The sequence below is a fragment of the Vulpes lagopus genome, chromosome 7, assembly GCF_018345385.1.
Source record: "Vulpes lagopus strain Blue_001 chromosome 7, ASM1834538v1, whole genome shotgun sequence".
In the NCBI taxonomy this organism is placed as follows: Eukaryota; Metazoa; Chordata; class Mammalia; order Carnivora; family Canidae; genus Vulpes; species Vulpes lagopus.
In genome coordinates this window covers 128,802,492-128,821,705 of record NC_054830.1, presented here as the reverse complement: position 1 = coordinate 128,821,705, position 19,214 = coordinate 128,802,492, and the positions used below count along the sequence as shown (strand labels likewise).

The 19,214-nt window shown below is 44.6% G+C and overlaps 1 protein-coding gene and 1 long non-coding RNA gene across 6 annotated transcripts in view; one reads left to right on the top strand and one right to left on the bottom strand.

Annotated features, from left to right (window-relative positions):
* The window catches only part of LOC121494950, a 60,128-nt gene extending 47,264 nt beyond the window's left edge, over window positions 1–12,864 (top strand). For both annotated transcript variants that reach the window (XR_005988935.1, XR_005988936.1), the window contains exon 4: window positions 12,716–12,864. This is a non-coding gene — a long non-coding RNA (uncharacterized LOC121494950). The remainder of the gene's footprint in view (window positions 1–12,715) is intronic.
* On the bottom strand, window positions 264–18,594 carry LOC121494947 (zinc finger protein 354B). Of its 4 annotated transcripts, none has more exons than XM_041762104.1 (5): window positions 17,322–18,594; window positions 15,597–15,771; window positions 12,731–12,857; window positions 11,901–11,996; window positions 264–2,434 (listed from the first exon to the last, which is right to left on the bottom strand). In XM_041762104.1, exons 3-5 carry the CDS (start codon window positions 12,855–12,857, stop codon window positions 855–857), a joined length of 1,803 nt encoding a protein of 600 aa, XP_041618038.1. In that variant the 5' UTR covers window positions 15,597–15,771; window positions 17,322–18,594; the 3' UTR covers window positions 264–854. The 4 variants fall into 4 exon arrangements, with proteins under 4 accessions (XP_041618038.1, XP_041618039.1, XP_041618037.1 ...); XM_041762105.1 differs by having other exon boundaries at window positions 15,597–15,768; XM_041762103.1 differs by lacking the exon at window positions 15,597–15,771 and having other exon boundaries at window positions 17,322–17,407; window positions 18,411–18,594.
* Window positions 18,595–19,214: the final 620 nt, after the last annotated feature.

Genomic DNA, 19,214 nt, shown 5'->3' with positions numbered 1-19,214 from the left:
ACATGTCCTTTAAATTATTTCTTAGGATTTCTTGTGCAGCCAACTAAAAAAAATATTAATAACTTTAACCTTGAAGTGACTGCCAAAAAATTTATATTTTTCTACTTAAATTAACATACTGTTGAGAACACAGCAAGTACAGTTCAATAATAAATTACTTCAAGGCAACAAAGAAAAGTAATTATGAAAACAAAATTAATTGTTTTAAAACATTTTGGGAGACTGTTAGATATAGTTTGGAAATAACTAAAAGAATAGAGGAGTAAGAGAACACATTTTATTTCTCCTTTTTAATGAAAACCATGCACAAAGTTTGACAACAGTTTAGCAAAAGGCAAATTCCAAAGACTGAGGTAGTTTGCAGATTTTTTTAATCTATTATTTGGTCTACATATGCATATATATATATTTTTTCATATGCATATATTTTAAGATCAATTCTGTTTGCTACTAAAATGTTAGTTCTAATAAAAATGCTACTGGCTTAAATAGTTGGTGTCTTTCTAATGAGAAACCCAGCACTCTTACACCCAGATTTTTCTCATTTTTACATATCACATATAGTGTATAATGCTGCATAAATAGATAGAAAAACCCCTTTGATCTTACAAATGGTCCAAACTGTGATTTTGCAATCAAATTGCCATTGTGATTTCCTTGTCTTGGGATGTTTTAAAAAGTGACTGGCAGGTATGAAAAATTTCCAGATACTTATACATAGTCAAAGCTTTTTATCCTTAAGAATTTAATATCTGACAAAAACAAAACTTAAATAGAAAAGTTTTCTCGTGTTCATTACATTTATTAAATCAATCTCGAGTATCTATACTCTGCTGAGCTTTGGTTTAAGGCTTTCACACATGCAAATCTACTTTCAAGGAATCCTCTTCGATGTGGATTTTATAATGATTAGTAAGGGATGACCTCTGGCTGAAAAGTTTCCCACATGCATTACATTCATATGGTTTCTCTCCAGTATGAATTCTCTGATGGGCAATAAGTGATGAGCTCTGTCGAAAAGTTTTTCCACATGTATGACATTCAAAGGGCTTCTCTCCTGTGTGAATCCTTTGATGCTGAATAAGAGCAGCACTTTGGCCAAAAGATATCCCACATTCCAAACATCGATATGGTTTCTCTCCGGTGTGAATTCTCTGATGATTACTGAGGGATGAGTTACACCGAAAGGTTTTCCCACACTCGTGGCATTTATAGGGTCTTTCTCCGGTATGCATCCTCTGATGCTGAATGAGAGCTGAACTCTGTCGGAAGGCTTTCCCACACACTTTACATTTACACGGCTTCTCCCCCGTGTGAATTCTTTCATGAATGATGAGTGTCGAGTGGGAACTTAAGGCTTTACCACATTCATTACAGTTATACAGTTTCTCACCAGTATGAATTATTCGGTGTCTGTTGAGTCGTGAAATGGAAGTAAAACCTTTTCCACATTCATTACATCGATAGGGCTTCTCTCCAGTGTGAATCCTCTCATGCTGGATGAGAGAGGCACTCTGACTAAAGGCCCTCCCACACTCACTACACTTAAAAGGCTTCTCTCCTGTGTGAATCCTCTGATGGTAACGGAGGGATGAGCTAGACTTAAAGGTGTTGCCACATTCGTTACATAAATAAGACTTCTTCCTGAGATGAATTCTCTGATACCCAGAAAGGGATGTGCTGGATGCCTTCCTACCTGGATTGTATTTATGGGGGTTTTCTCGAGCATGGATTTTTTGATGTATAAAAAGGCCAGACCTTCTGCTGAAGGATTTGCCGCATTCTTTGCATCTATAGGATTTCTCCACAGTGTGGGTTCTTAGGTGTTTACAAAGGGATGCACTATGGCTGAAGGCTTTCCCACATTCCTTACAGATGTAGGGTTTCTCTCCAGTATGAGTTCTTTGATGCTGAATAAGAGCTGAACTTTGGCTGAAAGCTTTCAAACATTCTCTACATTTAAATAATTTTTCTCCAGTGTGGTTTTTCTGATGTTTACGAAGGGATGAATTATGAATGAAGGCTTTTTCACATATGTTACATTTGTACCGCTTCTCTGGTGTTTTGAGTTTTGGTTGGTTAAGTAAGTTTGAATTCTGCTTGAAACTGTTTCTTTGTATTTCATATTTTGAGGGTGTCTTTTCTCTAGCAACCCTCTGTTGTTTAACAAAGACTGATTTCAGGCTGAAATTTTGGCTAAAGTCAGTGTTTTTATGGCTTCTTTCTACAGTGAGGATTTTTGTATGGGTGATTGAAATTATTTGTAAACTTTCATTTTTGTCTTTTTGTTTTTTAAACCCATCTTCATATATGCAGGGTTTTTCTGATATGAAATTCCAGGGTTCATCCCTTTTGAGTCTTTTTCTTTTTAGACCCAGAAATGATGAATCTTGGGTTTGAGTTGACTTTGTAGTTTTAGGACTTCTCTTACATCCTGGAAAAAAAAAAAAACCCACTAATGATTCACATGATGGGCTGAGACTTAACATGTAGAAAGAATAAATATTAATGATATTTAAATAAGAGCTTGCTTTCTGGCTAGAAGAGACTAGCAAGAGGGAAAAATAGGAAAGTAACATATAAAACAATAAGGGATAAGGGCAGAAGGGTTAGAATGACTGAAAGAATAAAGGAAGCTCATTTACAGAAGGCAAGAGTGTATGAGTAATAGGAGAATCAATGAGGAGACAGGATTAGAAGAGAATGAATTAAGTGCAGTCTGGTATCCAAAGCCTATGACAGACTTACACATTATTTCCATGACATTGTTCTCATTTATGTAATTATTTCTAATGTTGAATGTCATTCCTCCTTTTCCTACATGCCAGGTTTCTCTGTGGCCTTCATATTTCAGTGCCAGTGTTAACTCCTCTGTGTACCCCTTCCAGCTTCAACAATCCATTACCCTAATATACCACCTACTGCAGTATATTATAATGTATGTACCTAGGGGGGAAAATTATAAATATATTTAGAGACAATGAGAAAGCCTTCAAAAAAATTCAGCACTATTGATAGTAAAAACTTCCAAGAAAATAGGAATTGAGGGATACTCCCTCAATATGCTAAAATACATATGCTTTATCATTTATCGAAATAAAATATGCTAAAATATTTTAGTTCTAAAACCAGTAAACTATTTAATGAAGAAAGACTAGAGGCATTTCCAGTATGATAAAGAACAAGGGCAGCCTGGCTGGCTCAGGTGGTAGAGCATGTGACTCTAGATGTTGGGGTTGAGTTTGAGCCCCACATTAGGTGTAGAGATTACTTAAAAATATCTCTTTTAAAAAATGAATAAGATAAGGATGCCCATTATTTTACCTTCTGTTCATCATTATACAAGATGCCTTAATCTGTTCAGTGACAAGGATGAGTAAAGTGGAAATGAAGAAATAAAACTACCTCTATTTGCTGGTGATATAATACCCTATCTGTATAACTCTAGAAAATCAATGATAAAACTCTATCAGTGATGTAGCAGGATATAAAAGTAACATGCTGAAGTCAATAACTTTCATTGACACTAACGAAAAATTAGAGAGATGGATTTATAAGAAATATAGAAAACTTATGAGGAAGATTTCAAAACAGTCTTGATTGACATTAAAGTACACTTGAACAAATAGAACAGCCTCTCCAATTCTTGGATAGAACAACTCAATGTTATAAAGATATTTTAAAGAAAATATGTAAAGATATTTTAAATCCTATATAGAAATCAGGATTTTTTTTTTAACTTTAGCTGGATTTTGAGCATGGGTAATTCTTTGTCATGGGGCTGCCCTGTGCACTAGCACCTAGCCTTTCCCCCTACTTCCACCCTTCTTCAAGCTGTGACAATCCAAAATGTTTCAAAACATTAACAAATGACAAAATCACCCCCCTACACACAGAGAACCACTGGTATAAATGAAATAAACATGATAAGTGATAACTGTCAAAATTGGGTGATGGATACACAAGAATTCATTATAGTATTCTCTCTACCTACACATATATGTTTAAACTTTTCATAGGGAAATAAATTAAATCTTCTTCCACTTCCTGTTGCTCCTTGTATTAAGAGTGCATAGATTAATCTTTTTCCTCTTCAAGGTCATATCTAATAATAGACCAGCAATTTTAAAAGGTTTTGGCACATGAATTTAAAAATATCAATATACAAAGGAAAAGACTTAAAAAAATATTTTAACTTAAAAAATACTTTCTAAGTAGAAAATTAGAATACTTACAGAATGACAAAGCTTATATTTAAATAGGAAATATCAAAGCCTTCTGGGTAACTGAAGACAATGCTAGGTGGAAAATAAACTATCAAAATTATTTCCCCAAATGATAAATAATTCCATAAGTATGAGACTTCTATCCAAATTGTTAACTTGAGCATTACTTGAGAAAGAAGAAAGAAAATGCCAAAACTTATAAAAATAAATATGAGTTAAGGAAAAAGTGGACATTAAGGAAGATGGCAGAGTAGGAAATTCCAAGGTTCTGTCTCCCCATCTAGACAACAACGGAACTGACAGAATCTGGCTATTCAATGATTTTCAAACTGTAGAATCTAACTGATGGCTGGCAGCTTCTAGGGGAAAGCCTGCTTGAGAAATTGTAGTTCATCGCAGTCAGTAGCAGCTACCCATGCCCCAGCTCCCAGCGCCATGGCAGGCAGCTGTACTAACACTCGTTGGACAGCTTACAGGAACCAAGGTGACAACAGGAAACTTGTTCTTCGATTATTTGTAGATATGGGTCCTGACAGGATTATTGCTTGTGGTCACGGAGGTAAAGACACAAAGGAAACCTTCCATTGTTGCCCTACTGGCTGAAGCAGCTGTGAGGGGATTTAAGGGACAGAACCTGTCTTCCCCCTACCCTCTCACACTCACATTTTATGTTTTTCCCACATTGGGGAACCACATATTTAAGTATAAGGATAAGGACAGTCAAAAGTAACTGCATGTGTGGGAAATTTAGAAAGTTGCCATAAATGCCAAGAGAAAGATAAAGACTCAGAAAAGACGTGAAAAAAACCTTTGCTGTATTGTGTCGGGCTGGTTCATGGCACAGACACCTGACAACAACAAAAAAATCAACTACAATTTTCCCCTGTTATAAAGTGATTTTATTGAATTGATGAACATACCATAGGTCAAATAATACTTTCCAAAGATAATAATTAGGGACTTCAAAGCTCAACATAAAATTAGTAGTTTCAGTAGTATTAGCCATATTCCCCAGCAACAGCATGATAAAATTGTTATGTTAGAAATACAGAACTCTAGTACTAGCTGGAAACTTGGCAGTCACTTAGCATAATATCTTCATTTCATGAGAAAACTAGACTCAGATGTTAAGCGATTTGCCCAAACTCAAATATGTAATAGTAATAAAGCTGGAAATCAAACCAATTTTTCCCTAAAACTAAAATTTGATCAATATTTCAATTGATTCTCTAGGAGCTAAAAACCTAGGCTGTTTGCTAATGTGACAGAAAGTATTCATGGGATGCCTCGGTGGCTCCAAGGTTGAGCTCAGGTCATGATGGGATTCAGGAATTGAATCTCACATTAGGCTCCCCACAGGGAGTCTGCTTCTCCCTCTGCCTATGTGTATGTTTCTCTCTCTCTCTCTCATGAATAAATAAATAAAATCTTTAAAAAAAAAAAGTGTTCAGACACTACAATAAGTCATAGTCCAGAGATTCAGGCCTGGAAGAGGCTTTATCAAATAACTTGTTAAAAGGAGGAAATATACATGAAGGAAGTCACTCTGGGGAAGGGGGAGAATCTAATTCCCAGAGTTATGACATTATAAAATTCAAATGTCTAATTTGCAACCAAAAAAAATCACTAGGCACTCAAAAAAAAAAAAAAAAGATACATTTCATTCAAAGCAACAAGCAGACAAAAACTATCTATGAGGAAGAGATGACGGTGGGCATACTCCACCAAAACTTTTAAACACTACTTTTCAAGATGCTCAGAAAGCCAAAAAATATATGGGTAAAGGTCAGGAAAATGATTTTAAAAATGAAAAAAATCAATAAAGAGGAAACACAAAAAGAAACCAAAATGAAATTCTAGAGTTGAAAAGGGCAATAACTGAAAAATTTTACTAAGGAGATTAAAAAATCAGATTTCAGCAGGCAGAAGAGTCAGTGAACTCAAAGACAGGCCCTTAAAATTCCTGAGGAAGAACAACAACAAACAAATATTGAAGAAAGTGAACAGAGCCTAAGAAACCTGTGGGACACCATAAGGTGGACCAAAATAGCATATGGAAAAAAAAAATAGCATATGGAAATCCTGAAAGGGAAAGGGAAAAGGAAAAGGGCAAAGGGCAGTGATACCATTTGAAGACAATGGCTGAAAACTTCCCAAATTTGATATGAAATAATGAATCTACAAATTTATAAAGCATAATGAACTCCAAAAAGGAAAACTGAGAGAGACTGAGACACACCATCACCAAACTGTCACAACCCAAAGCCAAAAAAAGAGAATTTTGAAAGCGCAAGAAAGAAATAAGACTCATCACATACAAGGGATCTTCAATAAGATCATCAGATTTCTCATCAGGAACTTTGGAGGCTAGAGAGTATTGAGTTGGTATCGTCGGAATTCTCTATCTGGTAAACCATTCTTCAAAAATGACAAAGAAATTAAGACAATCCCACGCTGAGGGGGTTTATTACTACTAGACCTGCCTTGCAAGAATTGTTAAAGGGAGTCCTTCTAATTAACATGAAAGGATGCAAAGCAAAGTGATACAACATAAAGACCTCCAGTCAGGATGTAAATGTATGGTCAATATAAAAACCAGTATTATTGTAATTTTGGCTTGTAACTCCACTTTTTATTTTCCACATGATTTAAAAGAAAAACGCATTTTAAAATCATTAGACTGTATTTTAAGGCACACAGCCTATAATGATGCATTTTGTGACAACAGAAACTAAAAGGGGAAAAATAAAGATGGAGGAGAGATTGTGTACATTATTGTACTTAAGGTAGTATAAATTCGAATCAGAGTGGAATAAGTTTAGGATGTTAAATATAATCCCAATGGTAACCATAAAGAAAATACTTATATAATATATATAAAAGAAAATGGGAGAGGAATTAAAATGTTTCACTACAAAAAATCAACTAAACACAAAAGGAGACAGTAATGCAGGAAATCAGGGACAAAAAGACATAAGGCATAGAGAAAACAAATAGCAAAATGGCAGAAATAAGTCCCTCATTATCAGTAATTACCTCAGATATAAATACATTAACTTAATCCTCCAGTCAAAATACAGATATTGACAGAATGGAGGGAAAAAAGCATTTCTAACTATAACCCATAACAAACTCACTTCTTTTCTTCTTTTTCTTGAAGTATAATTTACATACAATGTATATTAGTTTTAGGTATGCAATATAAGGAGTCAACAATTCTATACATTACTCATTGCTCATAAAATAGGTATACTCTTGATCCTCTCTATTTCACCCCTCTCCCCACCCACAGTAACCACCAGTTTGTTCTCTGTATTTCAGAGTCTGTTTTTTGTTTGAATAAGATTCACTTTAGATCCAAAGACACAAATAGGTTGAAAGTGAGACGATGGAAAGATACTTCATGAAAACAGAAGTACCAAAAGATAGTTGGAGTGGCTATATTAGTATCAGACAAAATAAACTTTAGAAAACAAGTTATAAGAGACAAAGAAGGATGATGTATATTCATAAAAAGTTTCCATTCAGTAAGAAGGCATTACAGTTATAAACATTTACATACTTAATAACACATCCTCAAAGCTCATGAAGCAAAAATGAACAAAACTGAAGGCCGAAATAGTCTTATAATACTTGGAGACTATAATACTCTATTCAATAGGGAATAGAACCACCAGATATAAAGAATAAATAAGGGACTTGAACAACACAATAAACCAACTGGATTGAATGGATACATACAGAACCTGCTATCCATCAAAAACAAAGACACATGAAAAAACAGACTTAACTCTAGAGAACAAACTAATGGTTACCAGGTGGGAAGTGGGTGGGGGATGCAGAGAAACAGTTGATGGGAATTAAAATACACTTACCATGATGAGCACCAAGTACTGTATGGAAGTGTTAAATCACTATATTGTACACCTGAAACTAATATAACCCTGTATGTGAACTATACTGAGGTAAGGAAGGAAAGGAGGGAGGGAGGAAGGGAGGAAAGAAAAAGAGAAACAAAGAGAGAAAGAAAGAAGGATATCTCTCTGTAGGAAGGATAGTTTGATATGAAATGTATATACACCTGGCAAAGCGTCTGTGAACATTGTAACCCAAGGATGTTTTTGTGTTTGTTTAAGTAGGCTCCACACTGGGCTCCACTGGAATTCACAGCCCTGCGGTGGAGACCTGGGCTGAGATAAAGAGTCAGATAATTAACCCCTTAACCAAATGAGCCACCCAGGTGCCCACCAAGGATGTTTTATTTCAGATCCTAGGAGCCATCTCTTTGAAATGTAAAAATCAAGAAGGAAGCCAGGTTTTGTGAAGGGGAGTGAGACAACCTGATTTCCCTTTTAATAAAGCATTCTGGCAGCTACAGAAAAGAGGCTAGTGGCAGGAGGGAGGTACAGGACCAGGCAGGAGTCTGGGTGGGGGTGGTGGGAAGGCAGAGGACAAGGACAAGACTGACCCAAACATACTAGAGATGCCTACCAAGCACCTCCTAAAAGGTTCACTCTTAATACCACCACCTGCTGGGTCACTTGGCAGCAAAGGACAACACCTCCTGCTAATTAGAAAGACAGCCCGCCCTCTGTGCAGGGGTGGGGGCAGCCCCCAGGTGACCCATCAGCTGACCGCACAGCACAGAGACAATCCCCCTACCAGGCTTCTTGCACTTAGATGACAAAGGAGGAGAAAATGATGTGAAAGAAAAACACAGTTTCACTTGAGGCTATTTGCATTTTTAACTTGTAGATTTCAAGAATATTTCCACGTATGAGTGTAGAGCAAACTGGTTTAATCACCTTGTTACAAGTCTTTAAGAAAAGGGCCACCTCACTTGTGCTCTTAAGAGACTCTGAGGAGACTCACACCCTTTGTGCCATCTCCTTCCAGCTCTCAATTCAAAACATATACATGCGGGGGTGACCCTTTGTTTTTCTTTCCTCTGTTTTTCCTATTTGTGAATAGTTCTGATTTTTTTTTTTTCAAAGGACATTTGGAGGCTGCTAGAGGTTCCAGCCCTGCCCAGGGAGTGCAGTCTTTTCTGTCCCTGGCTATGCAAAGGGTGGGTTCCGGTTCTGGTCCAGGGAAGAAGCCGAAGTACTTCCAAAACATGCTGGCCCCTCCCTCTGTGCTCACAGGGAATGAGCTGCCCTCAGGAGAAGAAGCTGTTCTGAGGCCCCTAGTCCAGGCAGTGGGACTCTCCACAGGGGTGCAGCACTCCCAGTGCGACCCATGTGACCCCCACCTCTGAGGAAAGGGGAGGTACATTGCTTCCAGAAAAACGCACGGCTGGTCAGAGTGATGACCTTCCTTCCCTCAGACGCCCACCCATGGCCGCCCTCAAACATCTCCCTAAACCTGAGAGGAGGCTCACTGGGGATTCTAACCCCATCACCCAGAGGCCCCGGTACCTCTCCAGACAGCTTTGGACTCCAGGTACACTTTACATTCCCCTAAACCCAAAGAGCACTTGCTTCGCTCAGAGAGAAAGTCATCCATTGATCAAAGGCTCCCTGGGCCAAAGGACAGGGAAGGACCCCTTCCTCTCTTCCTCCCATCGTTGGTCCAGCCTCCACTCAGGTGCCCCAAGGGACTGAAGCCCCTGCTGACCCTCTGCTGGCGCCCTGGTGCGGCCTCCTGTGCGACCGCGACCTCGACCACCTTCCACATGCTTCGTGTCTTTCTCCCAAACCAGAGTTACAAAGACAGATGGACAGGCAAGGGTAGTTCCCACAGCAAAAACCTCAATGTTGGGTGGAAAGGAAGCTCTCCTGTCCTGGGTGCTTAGGGACCGCCCACCCCCCAGCTTCTCAGTAGGGCCCATGGGATGACCAGCCATCACTGCCGCGTCAGGACCAGACAGCAGCTGGGAAAGGCTCCCACTCCCATGCCAGCAGCTCCCCACAGGCAGATCTCAGCAGGGTGTGAACCTGAAGCCTTAGCCAGGCTATTCTCACTCCTCAGGCTCCCTGCCTGCCTCTCAGACCCAGACAGCATCCTGCATCCCGGATCCCTGGCTCAGTGGGATAGGGTCCCTGCCCCTCTCCCCTGGCTCCCAGCAGCACAGGCTTTCCCTGGGCTCACACAGTCTATTCCTGGGCCTGGACGACAGCCCGCATCCCCAGGTCTCCATGCTGGCCCTCCTGCTGCAGTGCTATGCCACGCAGTGTCTCCCCTGTGGGATCATGCTGCACCCCGCATGTGCTCCGTGCACGATCACTCGTCTCCCCACTCCACCATGACCCCCGGCTGGCAGGACCTGTGTCCTTTGTCCAAGATCACACCACCAGGGCCCAGCATGAAGCTCATGCACCATTCACTATGGGGCAGGAAAGCAGTGGGTGCAGGTGTGACCCGGATCCTCTCACCCTCCTCAGCTCTCTGTCCCCAACTCCCAGGACCACTGTCCCTCCTCTGTCTCCTCTGATGACGTCTCGGGCACAGCCAGGTTTTTCTCCCCTAACCCACCTCGTACATGGGGAGGTTTCTGGGATCCTGTCCTCTGCTCTGTGCCCTCTCCTGGTCAGCTTGAGGTCAGATGCCACCTGTGCACCTGATGCCTCCCTGACCTCCCTTCGAGTCCCTGCAGACCTCGTACAGCCACCCACCTGCACCTCTACCCGAGCATGCCACTCCCATCTCAAGTGAGAGTCACCCCCCAGTGCCCTCGGCCTACACCCGTAAACAGGGGCCTGTCCGCTTCCTCCCGGACCCCACTGCACACCCTAGAAACATCCCACCTACCTTACTGCAAGTGTCTCTGGGAAGGTTCCATCCACATCAGGGATCCCTCACTTTACATGCATCCCCCAGAGTGCTTCCAAAGTGACCGTTCTATTAAATTCAAATTACATCAGGCCTTCATGAACATATTCTCTATGAAATGTTAAGGTTACACATAACCAAAGGCCGTTCTTTGATCCTGCCCCTTCTTGATCCCATTCCGAGCAGAAGTACTGGAAGTAGCCGAGGTGTGTCCCCTGCCCTTTCTGTCTGCACCTCCACACAGTCACACACAAGCAGCCACATACTCTCCCTCCGCATGAGCGCTGCCATCTCAGCCCGGGCTTGCCCACCTGCCCCACAGCACAGTCCACACCAGCATGCTCTCTTTCTGACTGTGGCACTCGATGCAGGGGCAGGGACTGGCCACAGCTTCTCCAGCCCAGCCATGCCCTTATCGAAGGACATTTACATTGTTTCAGATTGAAGCCAATTTTTCTAAAATAACAAAAACATCAGTCTGCTGCTTAAAAGCCTTCATTTCCATGGGATGGTCCCATCTACAACATTCCTATCAAAGCACGCTGGGACGTGGGTCCTGCTGCCTCTCCACACCCTTTCCTTTCTCAGCTCCTCTCACACACACCCTGAACCTCAGTCAGGATCATTCTCTGCCAGTCCTTAAACACAGTTTGCTGCCTGAGTACCCGATGTGCAGCCCTCTTCTGAAAACAGGAACAAATGAGAGCAGATCATGTGGGAAGCAGCGATCACCACAGAATCAGAGGAAGCTCGCACCTCGGGCCTGAGCGTCCCCTCTCCACCACCTCTTGACGACAGGCCTGGAGAAACTTTCCCCACTGACCTCTCCAAGCTGCACCGTCCACTTTCTACCCAGACTGCTGCCCACACCGGTTTCTTGGCACCTCAGGCCCACCCACTCACCTAGGGAGGGGCCTCCAGGACTTTCTTTCTCCACCTTCCAGGGATCTTCACCTCGCTGCAACAGGGAGATCACTTTTGGTTTGGAAAACAGGAGTCCTGCTCATAGGCCCCCCGCAAAAGAAAGGAAAGAAAGAAAAAAGACATCATTTTGTTATGACTCAAAGAGGCACCACAGATCTGAATGGAAAATTCAGGGGTTGGTGGTCACTCTGTGCCCGATGACATGTGGGGTGTGTGTAAGGGGAAGGGCAAGGGACCTGTAGGACCTGTGGTTGTGCAATAATTAGCTGTATGTTAGAGAAATACAATAAACATGCAGCTTTGATTCCTGGAGTACTGATGGCCTTCTATAGAAGAGGGCACATGTTATTAGATGTTCAGACTAAATGTTTATAGACAGGTACCTATGTACCAAGATACTGTGTACCACGAGAAAGCACTATCTGACTGTCTCTCAAAGATGGACTCTACAATGTTTGTCAGGCTGGAAAAGAGAATTGGGAAGGGCTGGTGGCAGGTTAATGAAGATGGTTGAGGGATGCCCTCTGCTGTGAGCTGAGCAAACAAAATCATGGAAAATCAGCAGGAAAGCACTGCCTGAACTATGAGGGAGTCTCCAACATGCAGGTATGTCACCTGTCCCATGGATGGGACAGATCCCTGTAAGGGGGAAAGAGGTTTTAAATATTTATTTTTTAATTTATAATGTGTAGAATCCTAAGGCAAAATTCAGCTACAAGTTCCTGATGACCTATGGCTTTTACCCAGGGAAGCAGGTGCTGTCTTATGCTAACTTCTGACTTTGTCATCTACAGGGAAAATTGCCTTACCCAATGACACCAGGTTACTGTAGTTCTCCAGCATCACTTCCTGGTACACGTGTCTCTGAGAAGGACCCAGCTTCCTCCACTCATCCCGCGTAAAGAGCACAGCCACGTCCTCGAAGGTCACTGACATCTGTAATGACAAGCCATCCCAGCTCACCAGGACCTCCCATCACACAGACTGAAGAAGGCAGTAGTGGGGGTAGGGGGATGGGGTGGGTGGGCTGCCATGAAATGCTGCTGCTGCTGCTTCTTTGTTTTTAAAGATTTATTAGAGAGAGAGAGAGAGAGTAAGCTGGAGCGGTGGTGAGAGGCAGAGGGAGAGGGAGAAGCAGACTCCCCACTGAGCAGGGAGCCCTTCCTGGTGGCTCAATCCCAGGACTCTGAGATCATGACCTGAGCTGAAGGCAGACACTTAACTGACTGAGCCACCCATGCAACCCCATGAAATGCTTCTGATGTCATTCTGGTTTTAAAGGTTTGAGGTCATTTTTTTAATGAACCATCAGCCAGCGACAAATACCTACACTGAGCAGCATGAAGTATTAACCAGGCCCTATAGTTAACCACTCTAAGGAGACATGAGGAATTAAGACTACTGGTGGGAGTGTTGATTAGAATAATCTTTCTGGGGATCCCTGGGTGGCGCAGCGGTTTGGCGCCTGCCTTTGGCCCAGGGCGCGATCCTGGAGACCCAGGATCGAATCCCACGTCGGGCTCCCGGTGCATGGAGCCTGCTTCTCCCTCTGCCTCTCTCTCTCTCTCTCTCTCTCTCTCTGTGTGTGTGTGTGTGTGTGTGTGACTATCATAAATAAATTAAAAAAAAAAAAGAATAATCTTTCTGATGACAATTTGACAATACCTATTTAAAGCTTTAAAATGTGCATATCTGTTAACTTATCAATTACTGTATTTGTACAGTATTTGTACCTTGGATGTGCCCCCAAAACGCACATCCAAGGTTATTTATAATCCTGTTAGTGATCGCAAAAAAACATAACCCAAATAATCACTGATGCAGGCTAGGTCAACTAACTTAAGGCATACTGAAGACAGAGGACAGTAATAATGGAAAATTAAAACAGCTATCATTTATTGAATGCTATTTTCAGACCAAGTACTGTTCCTAGAGATTTATATTAACTGTTACTGTAAATATTTATCTTCACAACGATCCTATAAAATAGGTATTATTATGCCCCCATTTTATACAAGAAAAAACAAAGAGAAATTTGTCCACATCAAACGGCTGGCATAGAGGAAAACTCATTCCTCCTGTGTGTCTACCATCAATACTACCATACTACTTTACTTCTGACACCAGATGTGGATTTTTCACACCCAAGCAACTGTGTGACAACAGCTAGGTGTCCTAAATTTGACTTAATTCTCATGCCATCTACCTAGAGAGAGGGTCAGATCCCACAGGCTAAGGGCTCAGTCCCACCACAAGACTGCCCCAACTTCAGATGCCAATCCCAAGTCCAGGTTGTTACCTATGCTTCTGACCAACTGGAGGTTTCTACAACTCCTTCCTTGGGTTGAATTAATTTGCTCATGTGGCAAATGCAGGAAAGCGCCACAGGGTAGGGAAGCATTTCCTTACTAGATTACTGGTTTATTATAGAAGGATGTAACTCAGGAATAGCCAGATGGAAGAGATGCATTTGGCAAGGTATGTGGGAAGGCAGGTGGGGCTTCTATGTCATCTCTGGATGTACCACTTCCCCACTACAAGTATTTACCAACCCAAAAGCCCTTTGAACCCTGTCCTCTTGGGGTTTTCTGGAGGCTTCACTGCATAGACACAATGGATTAAATCACTGACCACTGTGTAGGCAAGACTAGCCCCTGGGTTAGGGTGGAGGGCCTGAAAGTTCCAACACTCGAATCAAGGTTGGTTCCCCTGCCAACCAGCTCAGATCCTTAGGGGCATTCCAAAAGTCACCTCATTCCTATCAACTCTGGCTTGGTCAAAATGGTTTGTTATGAATAAGAAAAAACACCCATTTCACCTTTATCGCTCTGAAGTTTTTCAAAAACAAAAGCCAAATATTACTAATCACTTAGTTTTCCAAACCCTTATAATTTCCTATGTTCCAGGAAGAGGGGTGAAGACCCGAAGACCAAATATACATTATTTCATGTTATATATCACAATATCACAGCTGGTTAGGGGTGGAAGTAGAATTACAATCCAGAGGAGATCCAAAGCTCCATTCTTAACCACTCTGCAAAACTGCCTCTCGATGTCTAGCTCATAGTGTTAAGAAATAAATGAGACCATCTATATAATGGAGATAGGTAGTGGTGATAGGTGCACAACAATGTGAATGTACTCAATGCCATTGAGTTATACACCCAAAAGGTTAAAGTAGTAAATGCTACGTTACGTATATTTTCTCAAGCTAAAAAAGTTAAAATGGTAAAATAAATGTGTATATGTGTGCATATAGATACATAAATAAAAAACAATGGTGAGCAGAAAATGAGTCTAATGGACATATCCCAAAGAGGTGACAGTGACTATCTCTACATATTGATTTCACGTTCTTCTTTATGTATATATTTTTTATGCTCTGAAATTTTAATTTATAATTTAAATTATAAATTTATAATTTATTGGCACATGGGGGGGAGTATAAGAAATAATCTTAGCCCCCAAAAGAATTTACATTTCAACTGGCAGACAAGATAAACGCATTAAATAATTTGATCAAAGAAAGAAAAGTTGTAGCTGGACAGCACCATACACCATCTCCCAGTTCAATCCTCATTTTAGAGTTGAGGACCAGAAGGTCCAGGGCAGTCAAGACCCCAGGCCACATACTTTATCAGCAGAAGAGGCAGCACAACAATATTTTCTTTTTACCTGGCCCTCAGCATATTCACTCTCTGGTCTTCAAAGCCCTGTCCCTGAGTTTTACACACCAGCCCACGCAGTATTGACATCCAGGAGCAGGTGAGGTTAGAGAGAATGCCACATGGATCCACTCCCTTGCAGGGATGGAGAAGATTCTGGGCAAGAAGAGAGCAACATGGCTCTGCTGGAATGGAAGAGGAAAGCTTCAGAAAAAAAGCAGCCTAGATGTGCACTGGCAGGCTCTGGCCTGAAGATCTACCACCGCCACATCCCATGAGCTCCAAACCCAACATCACAGTGAAGACCTCTGGGACACCGGGCTGGTCAGCCCTCGTTTCTGAAAGGGGCACCAGGGGAATGGCTAGGCAGTAACGAGCGTGGACCCAGAGGCCAGACCACTGGGTTTGAATTCAGGTTACCGGATGTCTCTGAGCCTCGGTTTGCTCATATGCAAAATGGGGATGATAACTGCTGTCTGGCGTGAGAGTGAGAACAAAGGCAAAGCCCTCAGGCCGACCCCCAATGATAGGAACTGTTACTGTTAGATGAAGAAGAGCAATGAAAGGACACATCCTAGGACACGGTACAGCAGTTCCCACCTGTCAGCACTAATGGTATTATTACTAGTCACATCATTCTGCTCCCACAACCACATGTGGAGCATCTGCCTGCCAGTGCCCGGCCCTGATTAAACACTTCCCATGCACTCACTCACCTGATCCTCTCACCCAGCCTACAGGGAGGGCATGCTTGTTATTCCCAACGTCCAGGTGAGGAATGGGCATAGAGAGATGGAGCTATTTGTCCAAGGCCCACAAACAACCACTGAGGAAATGGGTTCAAGCCCAACAGTCTGGCTCAAAGCCCTGCTTCTTACCCACTGGAGACCCTGCCTCTCCACTACTAATATCCCACAAACCCCCTCCCTGCTGCTCCCTGGAGATTCTTCTCTCTGCCCCCGCAGTCAGGAGATCTCTCCAACTGTGTCCCCTCCAGCACAGCTATTCCCTGTTGATGCAGGGGCTCACTGGGACGGGGACCCTCCCGTTTCCAACAACATAAGGATGAACATGGCTGGTCAAGGACAGTTTCCAAGAGAGTGTAGAGGCAAAGTAAAAAGAGAAGATAAAAACCTAACAACGATGGATTGTTGAAGCCTAGGGAAGGTATCCTAAAGAAAAGCCAAGGGTAGGAGGGAGACCAGGGCGAGCCAAGGAAGCGGGGCCAGAAAGCAGCTGCCAGGTGTGCATTTTTGTGCGTCTGTTAGGAAATGAAAGGAGAAATACTAGACATGGATTGGTGGGGAAGGAGGCAAGCATTCCCTACAGAATCCACCATCCGCCAGGTGGACCAGCTCTGCCAAGGGAAAGGGCCTTGCGCAACAATCCTGCAGAAAGCTGTACTGAGGGATCCCTGGGTGGCGCAGTGGTTTGGCGCCTGCCTTTGGCCCAGGGCGCGATCCTGGAGACCCGGGATCGAATCCCACGTCGGGCTCCCGGTGCATGGAGCCCGCTTCTCCCTCTGCCTGTGTCTCTGCCTCTCTCTCTCTCTCTGTGACTATCATAAATAAAAAAATAAAAAAAAAAAAAAAAAGAAAGCTGTACTGAGTAGAGAGCTTCAGTTTGAGGGTGGTTCAGCAAGCAACTAAGTCAATCAATCAATCTGTCAATCTATCTATCTATCTATCTATCTATCATCTATCATCCCTAAGACCTGAGATGGCAATGAACTCACTCGAGACCTTGCTTCTCTCTGTCCAATAGCCATATCTTCTTTCTGGGCTCTTCCCCAAGGGTGGGTGGAGTCTCCAGGAGGCAGATCTGAAAGAGGAAAAAGGGAGCCAGGAGGGAGAAGCCCCTTCTGCTTTCCACTCCTGGGAATCACCGGCTCTGAAATCCTTACACCACCCGAGAATGACGCCTCGTGCCCTCAGAGGGGGAAGCCAGACGGCGCTGGGGGCAGACAAGCCCAGAGACAAGGGCCAGCCCTCCATGGTCCCGGCCCCAACTCTTGCCCCCGTGGCTCGGAGAAATCGGACCTGGGACTCCAGCTACAGCAGCAGCAGCGGCAGCGGCAGCTCCCTGAACCTCCCCCACCCGCCGCACTTGTCGGCGCGCCTACTTCCCAGATCAGGAAACTGAGGGCAGAGTGGGAGCCACTGGCCCCAGCGCACACCGCCGGCGACGGCGCACGGGATCCGCACCTGCGCCTCCGGAGCACCTGCTCTAACCTCACCGCCTGCAGGGGACAACTTCTCCGCAGCTCAAGCTGTCCCCACCCACCCACCTTCTCCTCCTCCTGTCAAGGAACCTCCTTCCAGGTGACAGCAGTGTTCCTGCGCCGGCCAGAGGGCCGCCGTCCGCAGGAGCGGGCACTGGACCCGAAAACGCGCGTCCAGTTCAGCTCTGCCGCGGGGGAGGGCGGCAACTCACTTCTGGGAGAAAGCACGTCTGGGGCCGCAGCCCGGGAGGACAGGCGCCGAGGAGGGCGGAGACACGGTCCCTCGTTCACTGACAGCCGGTAGCAAATCCAAGCGCCGGCCGCGCCGGCAGGGAGCGCCCCGGGCTCGGGCCCGCGGGGGGCAGGAGGGTGGCCGGGCCTGGGCCAGTGGGGACAAGCGCGCGACCTGCCGCGGTCGGGGGCGGTCGGGGGGGCCGGAGCGGGGCAGGCGGGCACGTCGGCGGAGCCCGGCCCTCGGTCCGCCCGCGCCCACAAAGGCCCCGCGCGCGGCTCTCGGGCCTGTGCCCCGCGCCCCGGCGCCGCATCCTCCCGAGGCCCCGGTCCTCCCTCCGTCCGGCATCCCGCCCACACTCCGCCGCTCACCTCGCCCAGGTCTCGGGGTTCCGGGGGCTGCGCCTCCTCGGCCGTGCTCCGCAGCCGGAGGCGCCGACACTGCCCCCGCGGTCAGCAGCCTGGTGCCGGGACTGCGCCCGTCCGGGCGATGCCTGAGCGGATCTGAAGCTCGGAGCCGCTCGCCGTCCGCAGAAGCCGGCGGTCCAAAGAGGCGGCGCAGCGGGCGAGTTCGGACGGCCGCTAACACCTCTGGGGAATGTAGTCCAGGCGAGGCCCCTGGCCTTCTGGGAAGTGTAGTTCTCCGCTGCTTTGGGCGCGAGGCGGGGCCGGGTTTGCGTGTCAGGTGGCCCCTGCCGCTTCCGGGCACGCGGTCACGGCCCTTGGGCTGGGAGGTCAGTCCGTGGCTCCGGGTTTCCAGCGAAGGCAACGGAGGTTCGTTGAGGACGGTGTTTCTTGTGGCTCTGCATCTGCATGAATGATAGTAAGGCAAGTAGACAGCCGCCGAGAAAAACCCAATTACCCTTCAGTCGTTTAGGCAGAGTGTTTCGAGAACCTTCTTGAGGCAAGCGCTGCCTAAGCGGTTGGGAACCAGTCAGTGAACAACGGTAATAGATTTCGAGAACTTATTTGGAGAGTTGGTAGGGAGCAGACAGTAAGCTTGAACATAATTATTTAATGTTTTAGATGATAAGCGTTATGGGGAAAAGTGAAAGGAACACAGGGTGGTGGGACCTGCGCGCATTGGGGTGATCGGGGCCCCCGGGCAGCCTTCCCCGAGAAGCAGGCGACGGCCATTGCAGGCTCGGAGAAGCCAGATGCCCTCTTTTCTTTTCC

Excerpts from the sequence above, each read along its gene's own strand:
- LOC121494947 (XM_041762103.1), bottom strand. The coding sequence starts at position 17,354 with ATGGCTATTGGACAGAGAGAAGCAAGGTCTCGA. Across the intron at positions 12,858-17,321 it reads AGAGAGAAGCAAGGTCTCGA|ATGTCAGTGACCTTCGAGGA; the intron begins GTGAGTTCATTG and ends TTGTCATTACAG. Across the intron at positions 11,997-12,730 it reads CAGTAACCTGGTGTCATTGG|GACTCCTGTTTTCCAAACCA; the intron begins GTAAGGCAATTT and ends GCCTATGAGCAG.